The 17648-nt window shown below is 35.9% G+C and overlaps 1 protein-coding gene across 1 annotated transcript in view; it reads right to left on the reverse strand.

Moving 5' to 3' along the window:
* Nucleotides 1-305: 305 nt before the first annotated feature.
* The window catches only part of LOC121320552 (succinate--CoA ligase [ADP-forming] subunit beta, mitochondrial), a 40377-nt gene continuing 23034 nt past the window's right edge, over nt 306-17648 (reverse strand). The window contains exons 9-11 of the mRNA XM_041258976.1: nt 9079-9199; nt 6560-6648; nt 306-1959 (exon numbers count right to left, since the gene is read on the reverse strand). Of these exons, the coding sequence (XP_041114910.1) occupies nt 1885-1959; nt 6560-6648; nt 9079-9199 (285 nt within the window). The 3' untranslated portion in view covers nt 306-1884. The remainder of the gene's footprint in view (nt 1960-6559; nt 6649-9078; nt 9200-17648) is intronic.

Consider the following 17648-nt stretch of genomic DNA (forward strand, 5'->3'; position numbering starts at 1 on the left):
TATTCGAAAATACATGATTTTAATTAATTAACGCAAGAACAGTGAAAGATACAACCATTCCCTGCCAGAGTAACGATACCCGATACTAACTTTGTAATGTTTTCATTTTGACAGTGTGTCACGTTTCATATTGAAAACTTATGATTCTTTGATCTGTATTTTTGTTCATGTTTTCTGTGATTTTGTTTGATACCTATGTTTAAAACATGACTAAATCTGTTAGACCAGAGTGTTGCATCAGTACATATTTCAGTTCATTCCATATCCTAAATGGTAATCTAGTTTGAAAAAAAAAAAAAAAACAGTTTAACACCAACAGTTTATTTGAAGAATTAAAATGTTGTTGCATTCCATTTTCAATTTGTGAATGCCCTTCAATTAAGAGTCTTTAAACATAAGTTTGAATATTTTACAGCAGGGTCTCCTTATTTACAAGGGAAATAACAGCAATACATTGATAGGACAACATAGCTTCATCTTGTTTGGCGAATATGAGAAGGCAGCTGCAGTTCTTTAAATGACCATCTTCAATCAGCTTACCCTACTAAACAGATTGTTGACTTTAAAAAGCTAAATGTAGTGTTTACTTGGTGTGTGCTGATACTCATTTTCTGAGTAATTGCCTTCAAGAAGAATTTGTCAGCAGGTATTAAATAAATCAAAACATGATTATTTATTAATGTGTTGATTTCAAAACAAGAAAGGCTGCCCTTCTCTACCCTTTGCAATTGAGTAGCAATCTGCAATGTGCAGGCAAGATAATTTGATTATAACAGGTTGATACTCAATTGTGTTAAAGAGGGAAATAGAGGGATTGCATGGTTTTGTTTTGAGTAAACGACATGTTTTATTCCATTTAATTGGCAATTATTTCGAAAATATGAGTAATCGGCACACCCCAAGTGTTTACACTTTAAACCTGGATACTCCTGAATTTACAGTGGTTTTTACACGTTCTTTGGAAATCAATAGCACACACACACACACAACAAGGTTATGAAAATCATATTTTCTACTGTAGAATTCCCAACCACACCTGCATGTGCATCCAGAATGAAATTATTCCAACCATATCAATTCTGAACCGAGTCACATCCTTAAATCCAGCAAGGTCTTTAAATCCAACACAAAGACAATCTACATTACAGCAAGCCTTTGTTCAGGTGGAAGTCACATTGATGGTTTGAAAGAAATGAATCACTGTTCCTTTTGTATTCATCCTTTTACAAAGCACACATTTCAGTCCATTGTCAAGAAAGTATTTAGGGCTATTTCACAAAGTGTCAGAAATCACTAGCACTGACTTGAGCATGATTCTCTGTGGTGAATGAATTTAAAAGTTTCTAGCGCAGGAGTAAACTGGTATGGGATGGTGTAATGCTCAAAAATCGACAGAATAAGAAGACTGAACATAGCTCATTTTAATAAATATCCTCTCATTCCGTCAATATGGGTAAATCAAGGTTACAGCAAAAGAGATGCAGGTGGTTCTTTTAAGCAAAGGTTAAAATTGTAATAACATTTTTTTTCCCCCTTCAGGAAAAAATCAACTCTAAACCAATCTTGACTAGTAATATCTCAAGACATGACAGGCAGCTTAATGAAAAGCTACGTACTTAAAACAATAGAACTTAAGATAAATACATATGGGAAGATCTTATTGCCTTGGAAACATGTGTCAATTAACTAAAGTGAAATACATCCTACAGGGATACTAGAGCAATACATCATGTGTGTTTACTAAAAGTCTGCATGTTCTGCACAGGTCCTGTGTAACAGCAAATAAAGTTGAGCTCATGCCACCAAACAAATGCAAACAAAAAAGGAAAAAAATAAGCCAACAGTATTTTGAAGAATAAGCTTCCGAAACACAGCGCTTCTTTATTAGATTGGCAGCTGGAATTTCACATCCACTTGAGCTTCTTTTGCCAGCGACACGATTTCTGAAAGCTTGACAACCTAAAAGTGGAAAGGAGGGACAGATTTAAACATAGCACACAAGTAAGATTCCACTTTATGCAAGATGCTTATGTGTGTTAATCCCGGATTTCAAGCGAAGACCCATCCCTTCCAACATAAATAAAACATTTTGTACCTGGAAGATACTTTAGTATTGCTGGCAGCTGCTTACCGTGGCAGACGATAAAGCTGGAGTGGGTGTGTGTATGTTCGAGGGTTTGCCGACACTTACCAGCCACAGTGGAGGCAGGTTTATGATTCGGGCAGATGGTAGACAGTGAGGCTCTCAAAGCAAAACAAAGCAGCTGACAATACAGCCATTACAGCAAAGCGAGCTGCAGTGCTGTAAGTCACAGCTCGAGGCACAACTAGAGTATTCTAGAGTCAGTTTGGACGCACCGCCACTCAATCAGTACCACCCCTGAGAACTGACTGAGGTAAAGGTGCAATAACCAAGCTTTTTAATGTACATTCTAATTATCAGCACTTAGAATTAAGCTTGCTCCTTTTCCATGTTTGTTTGTCAGGGGCTCACAAAATACCAGAATAAACAACATTTTGGAGTAATGTGTTTATTTTTGAGCCATCTCTTTATTAAAGCATCACAAAACCTTTTCATTGGTTTTTTACACTTAATATGATCTGCCCTGCTTAAATCACGCCATGTCATCAGCTCAGCTGGTCAAAAACAATTTAAACTGAAAAGTTTTGCTCCAATGAAGAACCCCAGTCAATTGCATACTCTAAAAAGGGACGTGATTTATTACAGTATTTTGTGAGATCCTGAAATACACATGTTGAAAAACAGGAGGCCAACTTAAAATCAGGGATGAACACAGTCCCAACTTCCTGTCCAGCTGTTATTAGGACACACACTCCAGATAGAGTCTGCAGCACAGGAAGTTAGCTTGGGACAGGAAATAAGAAATTATACTTTTTGTTTTTGTGAATACAATATTTTATTGTTTTTGAGAAATATATGTTTTTACCAAAAGTAAATTTATCATTCATATGTTACATAGAAACCATTGCTATAACATATTTTGTACTTGACAACTGCCTTCTTAAAGTAAATGTAAGACCATATCTCATTGTGTAAATCTTTTATTCATGTAAGTTCAAAAATATCTACCTACCCCTAGGGTATTTAGGTAAATCCAGGTTACATGCAAGTCTAAATAATATTAGAGATGCTCTTTATGGTATTCTATCATATTAGATATATGAATAATAATTTGATTCCAGAAGGCCTTTATCTGCTGACATTACCATAAAATGTGAAAGCGTCTAATGTAGATTTTTTTTTTTTTTTTTTTTTTTTTTTGTAGGGCATGTAATTCATTTAATGAACAATTGTGAACTGAATAAGTCTAATGTCTTATGTGTTGAAAGCTTGATATTTTTACTTATTTCTCTCAATCATCTCCACTCAGATTCTCATTTTAACCAATATCTTTTAAAGCTTCCATATGAATTTGAAAAATAATTAAAAGTATTTGAGTGAATATTTTTTGAGGAATTTGCAGAGGTAATATTGACAATGTATATACAAATCTGAGGCAAAGTAGTCTCAGCTCTACCCCACAGTGGTGCAGAATGAATCCCAACCTTCCACTTCTGTTTTAATTTTTTTTAATTAATGGAGTCCTATTCAGATTAACAGTGTATTCGGGTTCTCTGGAAACAGGATCCCTAGATATTTTATGCCATTTAAATGGGTTCATTAAATACTGTAGGGTGGCAGATTCTGGATAGTGAGAGGGCTACTGAATTATTCAAGATTGTTTTGTACACTGATATTTTACTATAAACATTTCAAATATCCATTAAATAAGGTATCAAAGAAGATTTGTCATTAAAACTAAAATATCATCTGTAGACAAAAGTCATTTAGTAGATCCATCTTCTGGTTCTATCTCCATCCCTTGTATGTTATCACATTTTCTAAGGGTTCAAGCCCTAAAATAAACAGAAGTGGAGATAATGGACATCCTTGATGATTTTCCCTTTGCCATATGTGTAATCTGAATGAGGCTAAAATTAGTTGCAATGTAGAAACAGATGCCTGTGGTTTGGGAGTATGAAGCAGATATCCAAGTTATACATTTATTCCCAAATTTCAATCTTGAGTTCTTTACTAATTATTTACTAATTTGTTATATATTTGCTGTGGAGTATTGACCTTTAATAAATCCTGTCTGAATAGGATGGATCATTTTTTAATTACTTCTTGAAGTCTTTGCACAATTATGTCAATTTTATAATCTGTATTAATTAGGAAATAGGTATATAGCTAGACCATTCATGTTCCTTGTCTTTTTGATTAAGGAGATGCATTTAGTTTTTCATTATAAATGCATATTGAAATATATTCAGATCTAGACGCTTTACCGTCTGGCAATTCCAATCTAGCACCCTTAAGGGGAAAGGACTCATTTCTTTTCACTGTTAACATCCGGAATACGTTTTACACTTATTACTTTAACCCTTTGCGGTCCTATGTCAGACCAGGTCCGACACTACAATTCTGACATCATGAAAAAGACGTAAAAGCACAGGTTTCTATTCATTTTTTCTTGGGTAAAAGGCGAGCAAACTTTTCAATGGCCGAATGAAACAGAAAAAAAAGGGGCGTATCTGATAGCCCCATGCATCACAGAGATAACACGGACATAAAGGAGGTAGCTGCTTCTGCATCCAGCGCTCAAAGAATATCACAGACATTTGCAGAGCTTTTTGAGATGTTATATTAATAAAACAATGACTTAGATTGCATTATTGAGGAGTCTGGTGATAAAACGAGTGAATAGGAGAGGATTTATCAGTATGCATATCTATAAAGAGGTATGTGAAAAATACAGCGAACAAGGGGTGGGGTTTGGCTGTAGATACAGTACTGAGTGTCCTTTTGCGATTCAATGCCTTTTAAACCTGTTTTACTCTGAAAAAAAAAAAAAAATTTAATATAGCACGTGTAAAATAAACAGCATGTGTGAAAATAAATTGGACCTGACGCGCCTGACAAGCGCTGAATAAATGGACTGCAAAGAGCTAAAGTCTGTTTCAAAGCTCTTTTCAAACTGTCCGCTTTAGTGCACTAATAGTGTAAGGATTATTGCCCACATTGTCAAACAGATAACACAGCAATAACAATCCATGATGTGGTAAGTTACAGTGATTTATAGAACAGATCTCAAACCCCAGTACACTACAGCGGACATTTTGAAAAAAAGATTTGAAACAGACTTTAAAGTTATAAGTGTAAAATGTTGTCAGGATGTTAACAATGAGAAGATAAATGACAGGTATGTTATTTAAACAGTTGTACCAACAAGTGGCGACGTCCAACGCTATATTTTTCGGAACCCCGATACTTACTCTAAGAAGTTCTACAAAAAAAATACCTCTCTCCAAGAACTCTATCATAAGTAAGCGTTTGTATATCTAGATATTTTTTTTTAAACTTTTTCTTTATGACATCTGCCATAACATAATATTCTTGAATGATATTCTGCCATCTGGCATTCTTATAGCAGTAAAAAATATCTTCCTCTTAAATGATTCCATTGCTTCCCGAAACACATCTGGATGAGCTTCTAAATGGTTATTTGTAGCTATGTAGATTTGTATCCCTTTCGCAATAAATGTAAGGAAATCTTTATTAAAAAACCAAACTATTATTAAATCTCTTCCTTTTAGTTTTTTGTCTTAAAACATGGTGACAAACACATCATCACTAGTGCATGATCCAATAAGTCTATTGATCCACTTCTGGTTGATATTATAATCTGACAAAGTATTAGATGTCATAATCATGTCAATTCATGAATATGAATTGTGGAGATTTTAATAAAATGTGTCGTCTCTCTCTATTGGGTTGTTGATCCTCCATTTATCTAACTCCTATCTCTTTCATAAATCAATGCACCGTTTTTCATTTAAAACTTTCTATGACTAGATTTATCTTTTCAGAAAGAAGACATCCACTTAGTAGTAAAAATAACAGTTTATTGGTTGCAAAAGATATGCATGATGGGCACATGAACAACTGGCAAACAGTTATGCCCGACATGAACATGATACCCGATAGATACATAATACATTCACATTACAATCTGACCCATGGCCTTATCCATTGGAGCTTGATTGCCGCCCCTATGCTGGCTGAGCTGAGATGAATGCAATACAGTGATTAAGAATGGCTTGGCCAGCAGGCAGGACAAGTGGCACTTGGGGCCACCTTCCCTCTAGACAAGGCACGATGCAGGGTGGAGGCAGAGGGGAGGACCAAACAAAGAAACGACAGGGGTTTGTGGGCAGAGAGACCTATTTAACTGGTTAAACTAGTAACGTATGGAGTCTCATTTCAGAAAGACAAGAAGTTTCCATTTTGTGTCGTCACAGAAGCCTCATTCGTGAAAGTGAGAATAAAACTTGGTTACTGCCTTGTTGTAATCAGCATTATTTGATGTAATAAAGAAAGTGTGTTTATCTTTGGGATGACATGTGAACAACTTACTTTCCTGTGATATCCTGCTATGTCAATGTAAAAGACCAATCACAAGACTAGATGCTAAAGGGTACTATTCAAATAACTTACCATTTTTGCAGCTTCATCCAAGTCATCACAGGCTAGGATCTTGAGGCTACTGGCAGCTATCAGAGCTTTTGCATCATCAACTCGTGTTCCTGGAAAATGAAGGTACGAAATCCATTAAGTGATTTATTACTAGTTTTCTAACATGAACTGGTGTAAATGACTATCTTCAGAAAAATGTGCTAATAATACTTTCGAGAAAATGTATTCCCCCCAGTTGATTTTACTCCAAATCCAGAACTAAAGGATAACTTCTCTTTTGAAATGAAAACGCTGCTAAAGCGACTAAGCAAGTCAGCTAAACAACTGAACGAGTAGTTAAAGGTAAAATACAAGTGTGACTATATCCCTCGATTCTGATAATCTGACCAGTGCTAAAGAATGTCTTTACTAAGTGCATACAGAAGGGTATAATGGATCATAATTGATTATTAATATTTAGCTGAAGTTTTCTTCCTTTATTTTTATGTTGCCACAGATCCATCCATTTGTAGTTATCTTTCTTTGTACAGTCAGTCACTCACGTCTCGTTCTTACTCCCTCAACACCCAACCCAGACCGAGAGGTTTCTGCCTCTTATGTAGCTGTGCCTGGACTCGATTCCTTGTTAAATCAGGCCCAGGCACAGTCTGCACGTGAAGTACTTTGGCAGGGAATGCAATCAATCCTTCCCTGCCAACCTAAAACACCCGTGCACACCAAACATACATTTTAAACACTGGTAACACCACACCCTGTGCACCAATACATACATACATAAATCATAAAACAAGAATAGACAATACAAAATAAACCAAAATACACACAAGGGTGGGGTGAACCCTGCAAAAATTACTGCCAAACCCAATAGCAGCACTAGTTTCTTCTGCAGTTTGATGGCAAGATTGGGGACAATAACCTGTTATTGTGATAATACCAATAAATTGCACAGACTTGATTCATTTTTGTACTGAAATTATTTGCGATTATTGTGCTTCTGTCTAAAAAGGATCTCTAAACAGACTGGTTTCTAAAGAGATATCAAGGGAATGGTGCCAGGTGTCAATTACTTGAATTCAGTCCACCCTCTGATGTGGGAGAGAACAGTGGCTGTATCTAAGCAAAAAGTTGACATAGAAAATAAAAGAACTGGTATATTTCCTCTACTCACTAAACTAGTTTCTATCTGCATAAATCCATGAGCTTTCCGACAGCATTTGGTGGAAAAACAAGTAGATGCTTGGTTTATATAAGAAAGAACAGTGCAAGGAGAAGAGTATAAATTGTCAGTGTCTTGCTCTGGTTTGTCACATTCTACATTAAAACTTAAGCTTCTCTGTAGGTTTTTCTACAGTGGGCAGGTGCTTTCACAGGCCTAACAGGGGTCTGACACCTGAGTTGATTTCAGTCTGAGTCATCATCAGTTTGAGATAGAAAGCCCAGAATGAAGATAAAAAAACACAATGCTTCACCAGAATGTTTAATTCAGAGATCCGACAGACTTGACAAGACCCCGGGTTTCCATCTCATTTCACTGTTCCTTTTTATCACAAAAAAAAAAAAAAAAAAAAAAAAAGCGGCCTCCAGAAATAGCTCATCTGACATTCTGTGCTGCATCTAATCCCAAGGCCTTGCCTGTATGCTCTAAGTGTGCTCTAGGGGATTGCTTGTATGTATTTTTCCCCCTATCAGCCCTGCTGCGTGCAACTCAGTTTGTGTGTTACTGTTCTGTCGACAAGCAAGGTTTTACCAAAGCAACTTCCCTCCTGCAAATTATTCAATTTTATCTGAAAAGGGAGTTAGCTAGAAAGAGCTTTGATCACAGTGGGATGTCACGCATCCAAGATGCAAGAAGGATAACCTCAATTACTAAGATGTTACCTTCTTTAAACTTTGGCCAAAGTCATTTTAAAGAAATAAATTGGCCCGTGCTTTGTAAATTATGCATATTACTACAATAAATAACAGGTGAAATAAAAAAATTTAAAAATCACACGAGACATACGCCTACAAGTGCTTCCTCTGACGGCATCTAAATCTTAAGGCTCGAAGTATTAAAGTGCCCTTAATAAAGGTTATTATGAAAGTAGATTTGAAAGGTTAAGAGTAATTGGGGGATGAAATTCAATGAACGTTAATGGTACCCTACCACTGGTTCCCCCCCCCAGGGGGAATCAGAATTTCGTAACAAATTCACCGGACAACAAATATCAAAAAGGTCACACGACAGCTCGAAGGTCAGAATGCTGATCATTTAAAAATGTAAGAGATGCAGAAGAAGCTTCTATTTGAAAGTGATGTTCAGGTAAAATAATCTCTCCTTGTTAGAGATCATGATAATGCAATGTACACTACTACACCTGTAGCATTCTCCCATTGAAAACAGGCTGAAACGTACAAGGGTATGTACAATGCATAAGATAGAAGGTAAGGAGCTGGTTATAATGGCTATACAGGTTTTCTGTAACACTTTCATGTAACTGCTGAAACAATTACAAATAGAATACTTTGATGATCGTCAGCAATCTGAAGACAATACAAACCTTGTAATCGGACCACAATAGGAATCTTCAGCTCCAGATCCGTAACTGCCATAATAATACCTTGTGCAATAACATCACAGCGCATGATACCTCCAAAGATATTCACCAATATGGCCAGCACCTGTTACAGACAATAGCAGCATTAGACTGAGCATTTATTTGCATAGTAGAGAAGCAAGACAAATAAAATGCAATGTAATATATTAAAAGCTATTTATTATTTATTTTTCCATATACAATTAAATGCTGTACACATACAGTTTTATACACACATACACATGTTCCAGTTATTACTTTTGCCTCTAGTGGATACCAGAATAATTCACATAAATACAAACATATATAAGTACAGTTCTTCTGGAATCTTTAGAAAGAAGCAGTTTTCACTGTAGGAAGGCTTGGAAAATAACACACTGAATTTGGAATGGTGTATAGTTTCACTTCAACAGAATCATTGGTTTTTAGACCACAGCGAATCAATCAGATTTTTGAGCACCCTGAGGAGTATATTTGTCACAAGCATTTCACCCTGCTGCCCTGAATGCACTTGAAGAATACCTACAGGGAAGAGGACTTAGGAACCCTGTTCATGAGAACATTCTTAGATTAATATTTGAGGCATCCATCTCCACACCATTTTTTCTTTTTCAGCCCTCGTCTGTTGAAAATTGCTCTACCAACAGAAGCATATCTGGATTCTTTATCTTGCATATTACCAATAAAACTATATTAAATAACTGTAATAAAACTGGGAGCATCTGTGTATGGGTTATAGAGACACTCATAGCATCTAAATAGACCTCAGCTTTCAGTCGGTTTGTTCGTACTGTGGGACATATTCCCTGAATATGATAATACAAGAAGATGTATTAGAAATGTAACTGGATTCATTAATGAAACTGTGTCTTCAGAAACAGGGCAAACTGCTGCGTCTTGAGAAGGGGGCCTATGGTTTGCAGACAGCCTGAACTAAGTGACCTATTGATTAGAGGACCGGCACCTGAACTGGATTAGGCTGAGCGGACAGTTGAATTATGGACAGATAAATCACACGTGCAACAACAATCGTTTTGACACAAGGAAGACATAAACTAGCGATGTCCCAGTGGAAAAAGACATTAAAACATCAAAAGGACTGGGAGTTGACAGTCTACCGACAGAATGGACAGTGGACAGAGCTGAGAACATTTGGGAAATCTACAGGACTAAGGAGGGAGGAAAGAAGAAGCCTATTGCAGAGGTGTATGCTGTATCCAGCTCTCCTCTGTTACAGATAGAATCTGAGGCTACTCAGAAACAAAAGACTCCATCAGAGTTTAAACCTGAATCTTCCCCTCCTCCTGCTAGCTCGAGTAAGACTAAATATCCTCCGACAAACAGCAACTACCAGTTAATCATGGTAATGATTAACAAGCACGGTGTAACCACAAAACATAAACTGTCTTACAATGTTTCTCCAATTACTGCTCCACAAGATACTTTTGTTACTACTGGGGATACTACAATCTATTATCTTGATCCCACTTTACATGAAGCAAAGATAGAAATGTTGGAAGTCTTTAAAGGACATGAGTTAAATTTAGATAAAGAATTGGACTACCTCCTTAATTGTAAGCCTCAACATGTAGTGGAACTTTCCATAGATGATGATTCTTTGAAAATGTCCGATTTCTATCTGGCTTCTGGAGACTTGGAGAAACTCCAAAAGAACTACATATATTCTGTGGTGATGGTTTTGTTTCTCATGATTCATTCTATTTGTATGATGAAGATGTATATGTTGATCACTTCCAACAAGAACATCATCTGATGTTGTTACAAATCAGCATCAGTTCCCTGAGGAAACTAAATAAAGTTTCTTAGGAAAAAACAGACACTACTTAACCCAAAACCACTGAAACACATATACAAGGTTTTTGACCTCATGAAATGTATAGGAACTATACAATATGAAGAATTTTGAATGTAACAAACATATTATGTTTAGTTTGTAAAGAAAACTCTTGAGGGATTGGGAATTGTATATGTTTCAAATTCAAGTTATCTCTTATAATATAAATTGATTTTGAAAAAGGGGGCTTGTAAGGGAAATGTATGTATTCTAATAATTCTATATTTTTCTTGTATGTGCCGAGTTCTTCCTGCATTCTTTCTCTCATCTCCCCTCACCCAAATTAAAATGCAAGCTTCAAAAGAAACTGAGAAAGCAGTCTGCAGATCTGCTAGCCAGGGCCAAGAAGAAATGAACAAGATTGTGTTGATTAGATAAGGATATCAGGCCAAGTGGCTCAAGAAACTGTGTGTTTTTCTAAATGGTCAGACTCTGATAAAATGGCTCTAGCCCAGGTGTTAAAATGTCTATTGAAATTTATGAGCAACTCTAAGTGGGTTAGAGAATGTCTTTGAATTAGCTTTTCCAGTCAGCAAACCTTTAAAATGTATACATAGGAGTATACATAGTTTTCCTAAAACTTTCTAAATACAAGATTGACACTAACATTTTGTTCATAAATTTACACTATACACATTGTGATGACTGTTGTATGTCAAATTGTATTTTGATAACTGTCGGTATGGTATCAAGGATTGAAAATATTTGTTTTGTGCCTTACAATGACATTTGGCACATACATGGTTAAATCTGTAAAGAATACAATTCTGTAAAGTTACAATTTAAAATGAACAAATAGTACTTTATAACCAAATATAATTTGTGTTACTCAGGCTCTGAGTAGTCATATATAATAAGGTATGGAGATATTCATCTTTTTGTGGGCAACATGAATATGAAGGTTTTATAGAGAGAGGAAGGAGCACAGTGGAGTTATTAATAAAAGAGAGATTTCTTAATTTACTTTAAGAAGATATTTGATGGACAGCCTTACCCAAGACGTGGACATGAATTCTTTGAAGATCAAGGACACACCTTTTTCTAAGAACAACTGCCAATGAGGTTACATTTTGGGTCACTCCCAAATGATTGGCTGGTGTCTCAGAACACCCATCTGGATCATTGATTTTTCCATCCATTCAAGTTCTATTCTGGACCTATTCTTTGAGGAATCATCTATATATCTGGAAGCTACAGAAGATGCCTTGTTGGAGAAAACCTTCTTCAACTTAAGAACTTCAATCTGCCTTGGAATTAAACTTTGAATTGTACTGCAACCAAAAGACAATATCTTTGAAGAGGATTGACTGCAATTGAGTTTCTACGTGGGATTTTAAAAGAAATACTTCTCACATTGTTCTTGGAAATCTATCAATTTGCAAGAAACTCCTGGACTCTTAAATCAAGTTTTGCACATTAAATGGACTCTTTTTACAACTCGACTTGCAAAACTTTGAAACATTCTTGCTCTTAAAACCTTTCTTCAAGCTCCACAAGCGTACATATATAATTCTTAACCTATCAAGAGTTGCCTATAGCTATAAAACTAGTTAAAAAATTCTTAAATTGTGTTTTTTTTTGTTTGAAACAAGGTGCATTTTTACAAAGAGTAAACATTCATGATACAGTCAATTAAAATTAAGCCAGAACTGCAAATTATTATTGGAGTAATGTATTGATGTAGTTTATAGCATAATTGGTGAACTATAGTGACTAAGTTCTTTAATAGTAATTTATAAGGAAACCACGTTGTGATATGTAAGAAAACGTAAATATACACGACAGAGTTTAAAAAAAGGCAAGATGCACAAATGATCTCATGAAAGTGGCTATTTAGTAAAGTGAAAAAGACTATAAATATCCAAGCAAAACTGAACATTTTTCAGCCCACATTGAATGCTAAACAAGGTGCTGTCACTCTGTTAAGCAAAGCTGCAACTCCAGGACTCAGCCTGAAACAAACCCAAGACGAGGAAGCAGGCTGCAAGTGAGTCAACGACCACAAGCAACGAGACCGAAGCCCAGATAGAGGACTGTCGGAAAACGTAGAGACTTATCAGACAAACCAGTCTGGGTGTGCTGTACACCTAAAACCACAGTATCCAAAAGAAACTGTGCCCTTCTACCTATGTAGCTAAAAGATTCAGTGATGAGGACAGAAGACTGTTTCTTGATTCTATCGAGAATTTAAATCTTTGTTGCAGAGTTTGATCCAATGTATGACTGAAGACTTTGTTGCAGAGAGGAGCGTTTTGGTACAGGACTCTTCAACAGATTGAGTTTCCAAGCTAGCAGACCAGAAGTCCAAGCTTCAAGGAACCATTGAGTATAATCCAGTTACATTTTCCTTTCATGGAACTAAATTAATTAACCGTAACACATTCACATAGAATTTAACTATTAATTATGTAGTTTGCACACTATGTGTGAAATATTGTTTTTGTGAAACTTGATGAAGTAACTAAAGTAATCTACCTCATATTGTTGTATGAAAAATATCTTTAAAGGTAAAGTTGTCATATACTTAAACTAGATCCCATTAATAAGCTTAATGTGATATATTGTCTGCATCATTTCATTCTGAGGCTGTGACTGTATGTGGGTGGTCACAGCCTGCTTGCTGATGAAGCTGCCCTTTGTGTGTGAGGAGACAGATGGTGTCACATTTCAATTGCCTGCTAGCCAGCATGAGTGTAGTGAGAACTTTTTTAATTGTGTTTTGTGCTTAGAGACCAAAAGATTCATTTTCTGACTTTTCTGATTTCTGTTTATTATTTGTGTACTTTATAAAATACTATTGAATAAACATTCCTTGTGTCTGCGCATGAATGTATGTTCAAAGCAAATCCTCAATCTTTGTAACACGTCAATTAAATATTGTTAGTAAGAGAACTAATCAACCCAGTTAAACATTAAATTATCGATTATTGAATTAATCCCACAGTACCAATATTCATACACAGATGTCCGCCTTAACGCTGTAGTAACAGATTTTTTTTTAACCTCTATAATCATTGGAAAAGGATGTGTAAATACATGAAAGTATCCCTACCATTCACACAGAGTTTGAAAACACAAACTGTAGAAGTGATGCAAAGGTGAAAAATAACCCAATATGACATCACAGATTAATACCCCACAGAACCAAACATGCAACATTAATATTTTTTCAAATATTTTAACTATGCCCCCTCTAACTTCTAAGCTGTTAAAAAAAAAGCTACAGATCCAAAGGATAGGCTGTTCTCCCTTTCTCTTTTGAGACCGATTAAAATCCTAGCCTTGTTCCATTACATGTATTGACTGAAAACATCCAAGCATTCCTATTGAACTCTACCACATGACATGAATCATTACTTCCAAGACTGACAGGAGATCTGACAAGAGATCTGGATAAACTCATCCCAGACAAATTTGTTAAGCTAAATCCCCTGCTATGAAGATTGGCTAGGCTAGGCTCTTACATTATATTTAAAAAAAAGGCATGTATTGTATTGCATGGGTCACATTGACCCACGCGGTGGTTCTAGGTGGAACTGTTTATAACTTTATAATTTTTGTGATTCTGGCTATCAAATGCCATCAGGATATTTAATTCATATATTTAGGAAAAGTTAAAAACGGACACACACATACGATTTACAACAGAACAGTAATTAACATTTAAAATTGACACGCATGGCGGTTCTAGTGTTAAATTGCGATTTATATTAACTGTTACAAAAACAGTATTATTGTGTGTAAAATTTACAAACATTCAAAACAGTGTATTAAAAGCCTTAATTAAATCACAAAAAAAGTAATTTATCATTCAGGAAATGGATTAAAATCAAATTCATTAGAATGATAATTATGGGACTTGAATGATTTATTTTGGTACTGCATTATGTGCAATCACATCAGAAAAATAGAAATGTGATTCTCAAGTAAAAATGAATAACTTTTACTTTAAGCATTTTCTGTGATTTACAATCTTTTGTTCAAATGAAAATGGGGAGGTGTCTGTTTGATGAAGTTATGATGTCACCTGCTTACATTAAAATTACCTGATTGATGATTTACCAATGGAATGACTAGGAGAGTCACCCAATTGAATTAGAGATACACCTATTCTCTAACGTTATAAAAATGCTTATAGCATGGAAAACATTCTGTCCGAGCTCTCTCTCAAGGAAACAACTCTCCAAGGAGGCTCTCTTAAAGGACAGTACTACTCTTGGAAAAACTGCACAGAAGTGTGTACAGTTTAGTTTTTCTTCACAAACTGAAGACAGGTTTCTAAACTGACACCCTTCTTAACCACAAAAAGAAAGCTATATACAGTAATTCTTTATTGCGAGACTCTTAACTTTCTTCACATATAAGGTTTGGTACCTAAAATAACTTATACATTTCCATGGTGCATAAATCAATTGTATGATTAATTCTGTTTAAATTTAGTATAATATAATACTAACCTATGCTGAATTGTTGTAGAATATGAATGCATTGTTAAATGTTGAATATATTTAGAATCTTAATTACAACTGAATATCTGGTTCATTTGTCTTCAACATACTTAGTATAATACCTGATTGTACATTGAAAACGAATTACTACAATCTAAAACAATCTACCGTATCCGGTTGAGAATAAGTCGAGAAATTTAAACCCAAAACACAATCCAGAAGATGGGGGGACATATGAACCGATCTGTAATTTATAGTAAACGCCAGATTTGTAGTCGAGTCCTCAAACTGAGTCTGAGTCCGTGTCCGAGTCCAGAGTGTTGAGTCCAAGTCCTTGAGTCTAAGTCCTTGAAACAAACTCAAATAATTTTTTTTCTACTTGTCTATCACTATCTTTTTTTTTTGGAATTGGAATACTGTTTGAATATACTTGAAGTTTATAAATAAGCTTCTAGTTCAAGTTTGTGGATGCTGTTTTTCACGTTGATAGAAGCCGTGATCTGGACTATAGAGCCAGTGTAGTGTTAGAAAGTGGTACTTTGTCAGAATGTGGTATGCATATCAAAACTTGACTCATGTAATATCATAAAGTGGCAGACTGCAAGTAATGCGCTGTCAGATTGCAAGTAGAGTGCTGTCAGATGTTGGTACAGGTGCAATCAACTGCGATCTGATGGGTATTTTCCTATTGTCAAAAAGAGGAACATTTACAGTGGCTTGTGAAAGTACTGACCCCCCTTGGCATTTTTACTATTTTGTTGCCTTACAACCAGGAATTAAAATGGATTTTTATTTGGATTTCATGTAATGGACATACACAAATAGACCAAATTGGTGAAGTGAAATGAAAAAAATAACTTGTTTCAATATTCTAAAAAATAAATAATGGAAAAGTGGTGCGTGCATATGTATTCACCCCCTTTGCTATTAAGCCTCTAAATAAGATCTGGTGCAACCAATTACCTTCAGAAGTCACATACTTAGTTAAATAAAGTCCACCTGTGTGCAATCTAAGTGTCACATGATCTGTCACATGATCTCAGTATATATAACTGAACAGCAAGTTCAGTTTGCAGTTTGGACCCCCTTACTACAACAGTGTGCTGCCTTCCGGGAGCCTCGGTCAAGCACATCACTGAAAACGTGGACAGGCTCCTAGAACGAACAGGAGACGACCCGGTAGTAGTCGTCCACATCGGTACAAACAACATTGGAAGAGACAGACCAAAATCCCTGCAAAACAAATTTAGAGAGCTAGGAAGGAAATTAAAAGAGAAAGAGAAAACCAAAACTGTGGTATTTTCTGGTATACTACCCGCACCTTGCAAAGGACCATATGGACAGCTGGAAATAATTAATCAAAACCAATGGTTGAAGACGTGGTGCACACGGGAAGGCTTCACCTATCTTGATCATTGGACCACTTTCTACAACGAGGACTATCTGTATAGACGGGACGGACTGCATTTAAATAACAAGGGAACTAGTCTACTTGGAGAAAAGATCCTCGAGCAGGTTCGGAAGCATTTAAACTAGAAAGGAAGGGGGGAGAAATCAACAAAAAAACAGAAGGGAGACCGCATCAAAACAAGAACAACAACTCAGGTAAGACAACCATTAAATGTATTTATCTAAATGCTAGAAGTATCAGAAACAAAATTCTAGAACTTGAAGCTACTGCACTAACAGGTAACTATGATGTGATAGGTGTTACAGAAACGTGGTTATCTGAGAGTGATGGGGACGAATATAATATTTGTGGGTATACACTGTATAGGAAAGACAGGCAGGACAGACGAGGAGGAGGGGTAGCGCTATACATAAGAAACAGTCTTGAAGCCCAGGTGTTAAACCTGGACAAAGAAAATAAAACCGAATCAATATGGGTCAGAATAACAGACAAAAATTCAAAAGGGCATAATAATAGGAGCATGCTATAGACCGCCAGATTCAGACGGTGAGCACAATAATCTGTTATACAATGACATTAGAAATGTGTGTAGCAAAGGAGAAGCCATACTAATGGGGGATTTCAACTTCCCCCAAATAAAATGGGAAAACCCGGTGGGTAGCGCGAAGGATGAAATAGAAATGGTGGAAATGACAAATGACTGCTTCCTAACACAATTTGTGAAGGCACCCACTAGAGGGGAGGCATGCCTTGATTTAGTCTTTTCAAATAACGAAGATAGAATAACTAAAACAGAGGTCAGAGAACCACTGGCAAACTC

Source organism: Polyodon spathula, chromosome 9 (assembly GCF_017654505.1).
Source record: "Polyodon spathula isolate WHYD16114869_AA chromosome 9, ASM1765450v1, whole genome shotgun sequence".
NCBI classification, from domain to species: domain Eukaryota; kingdom Metazoa; phylum Chordata; class Actinopteri; order Acipenseriformes; family Polyodontidae; genus Polyodon; species Polyodon spathula.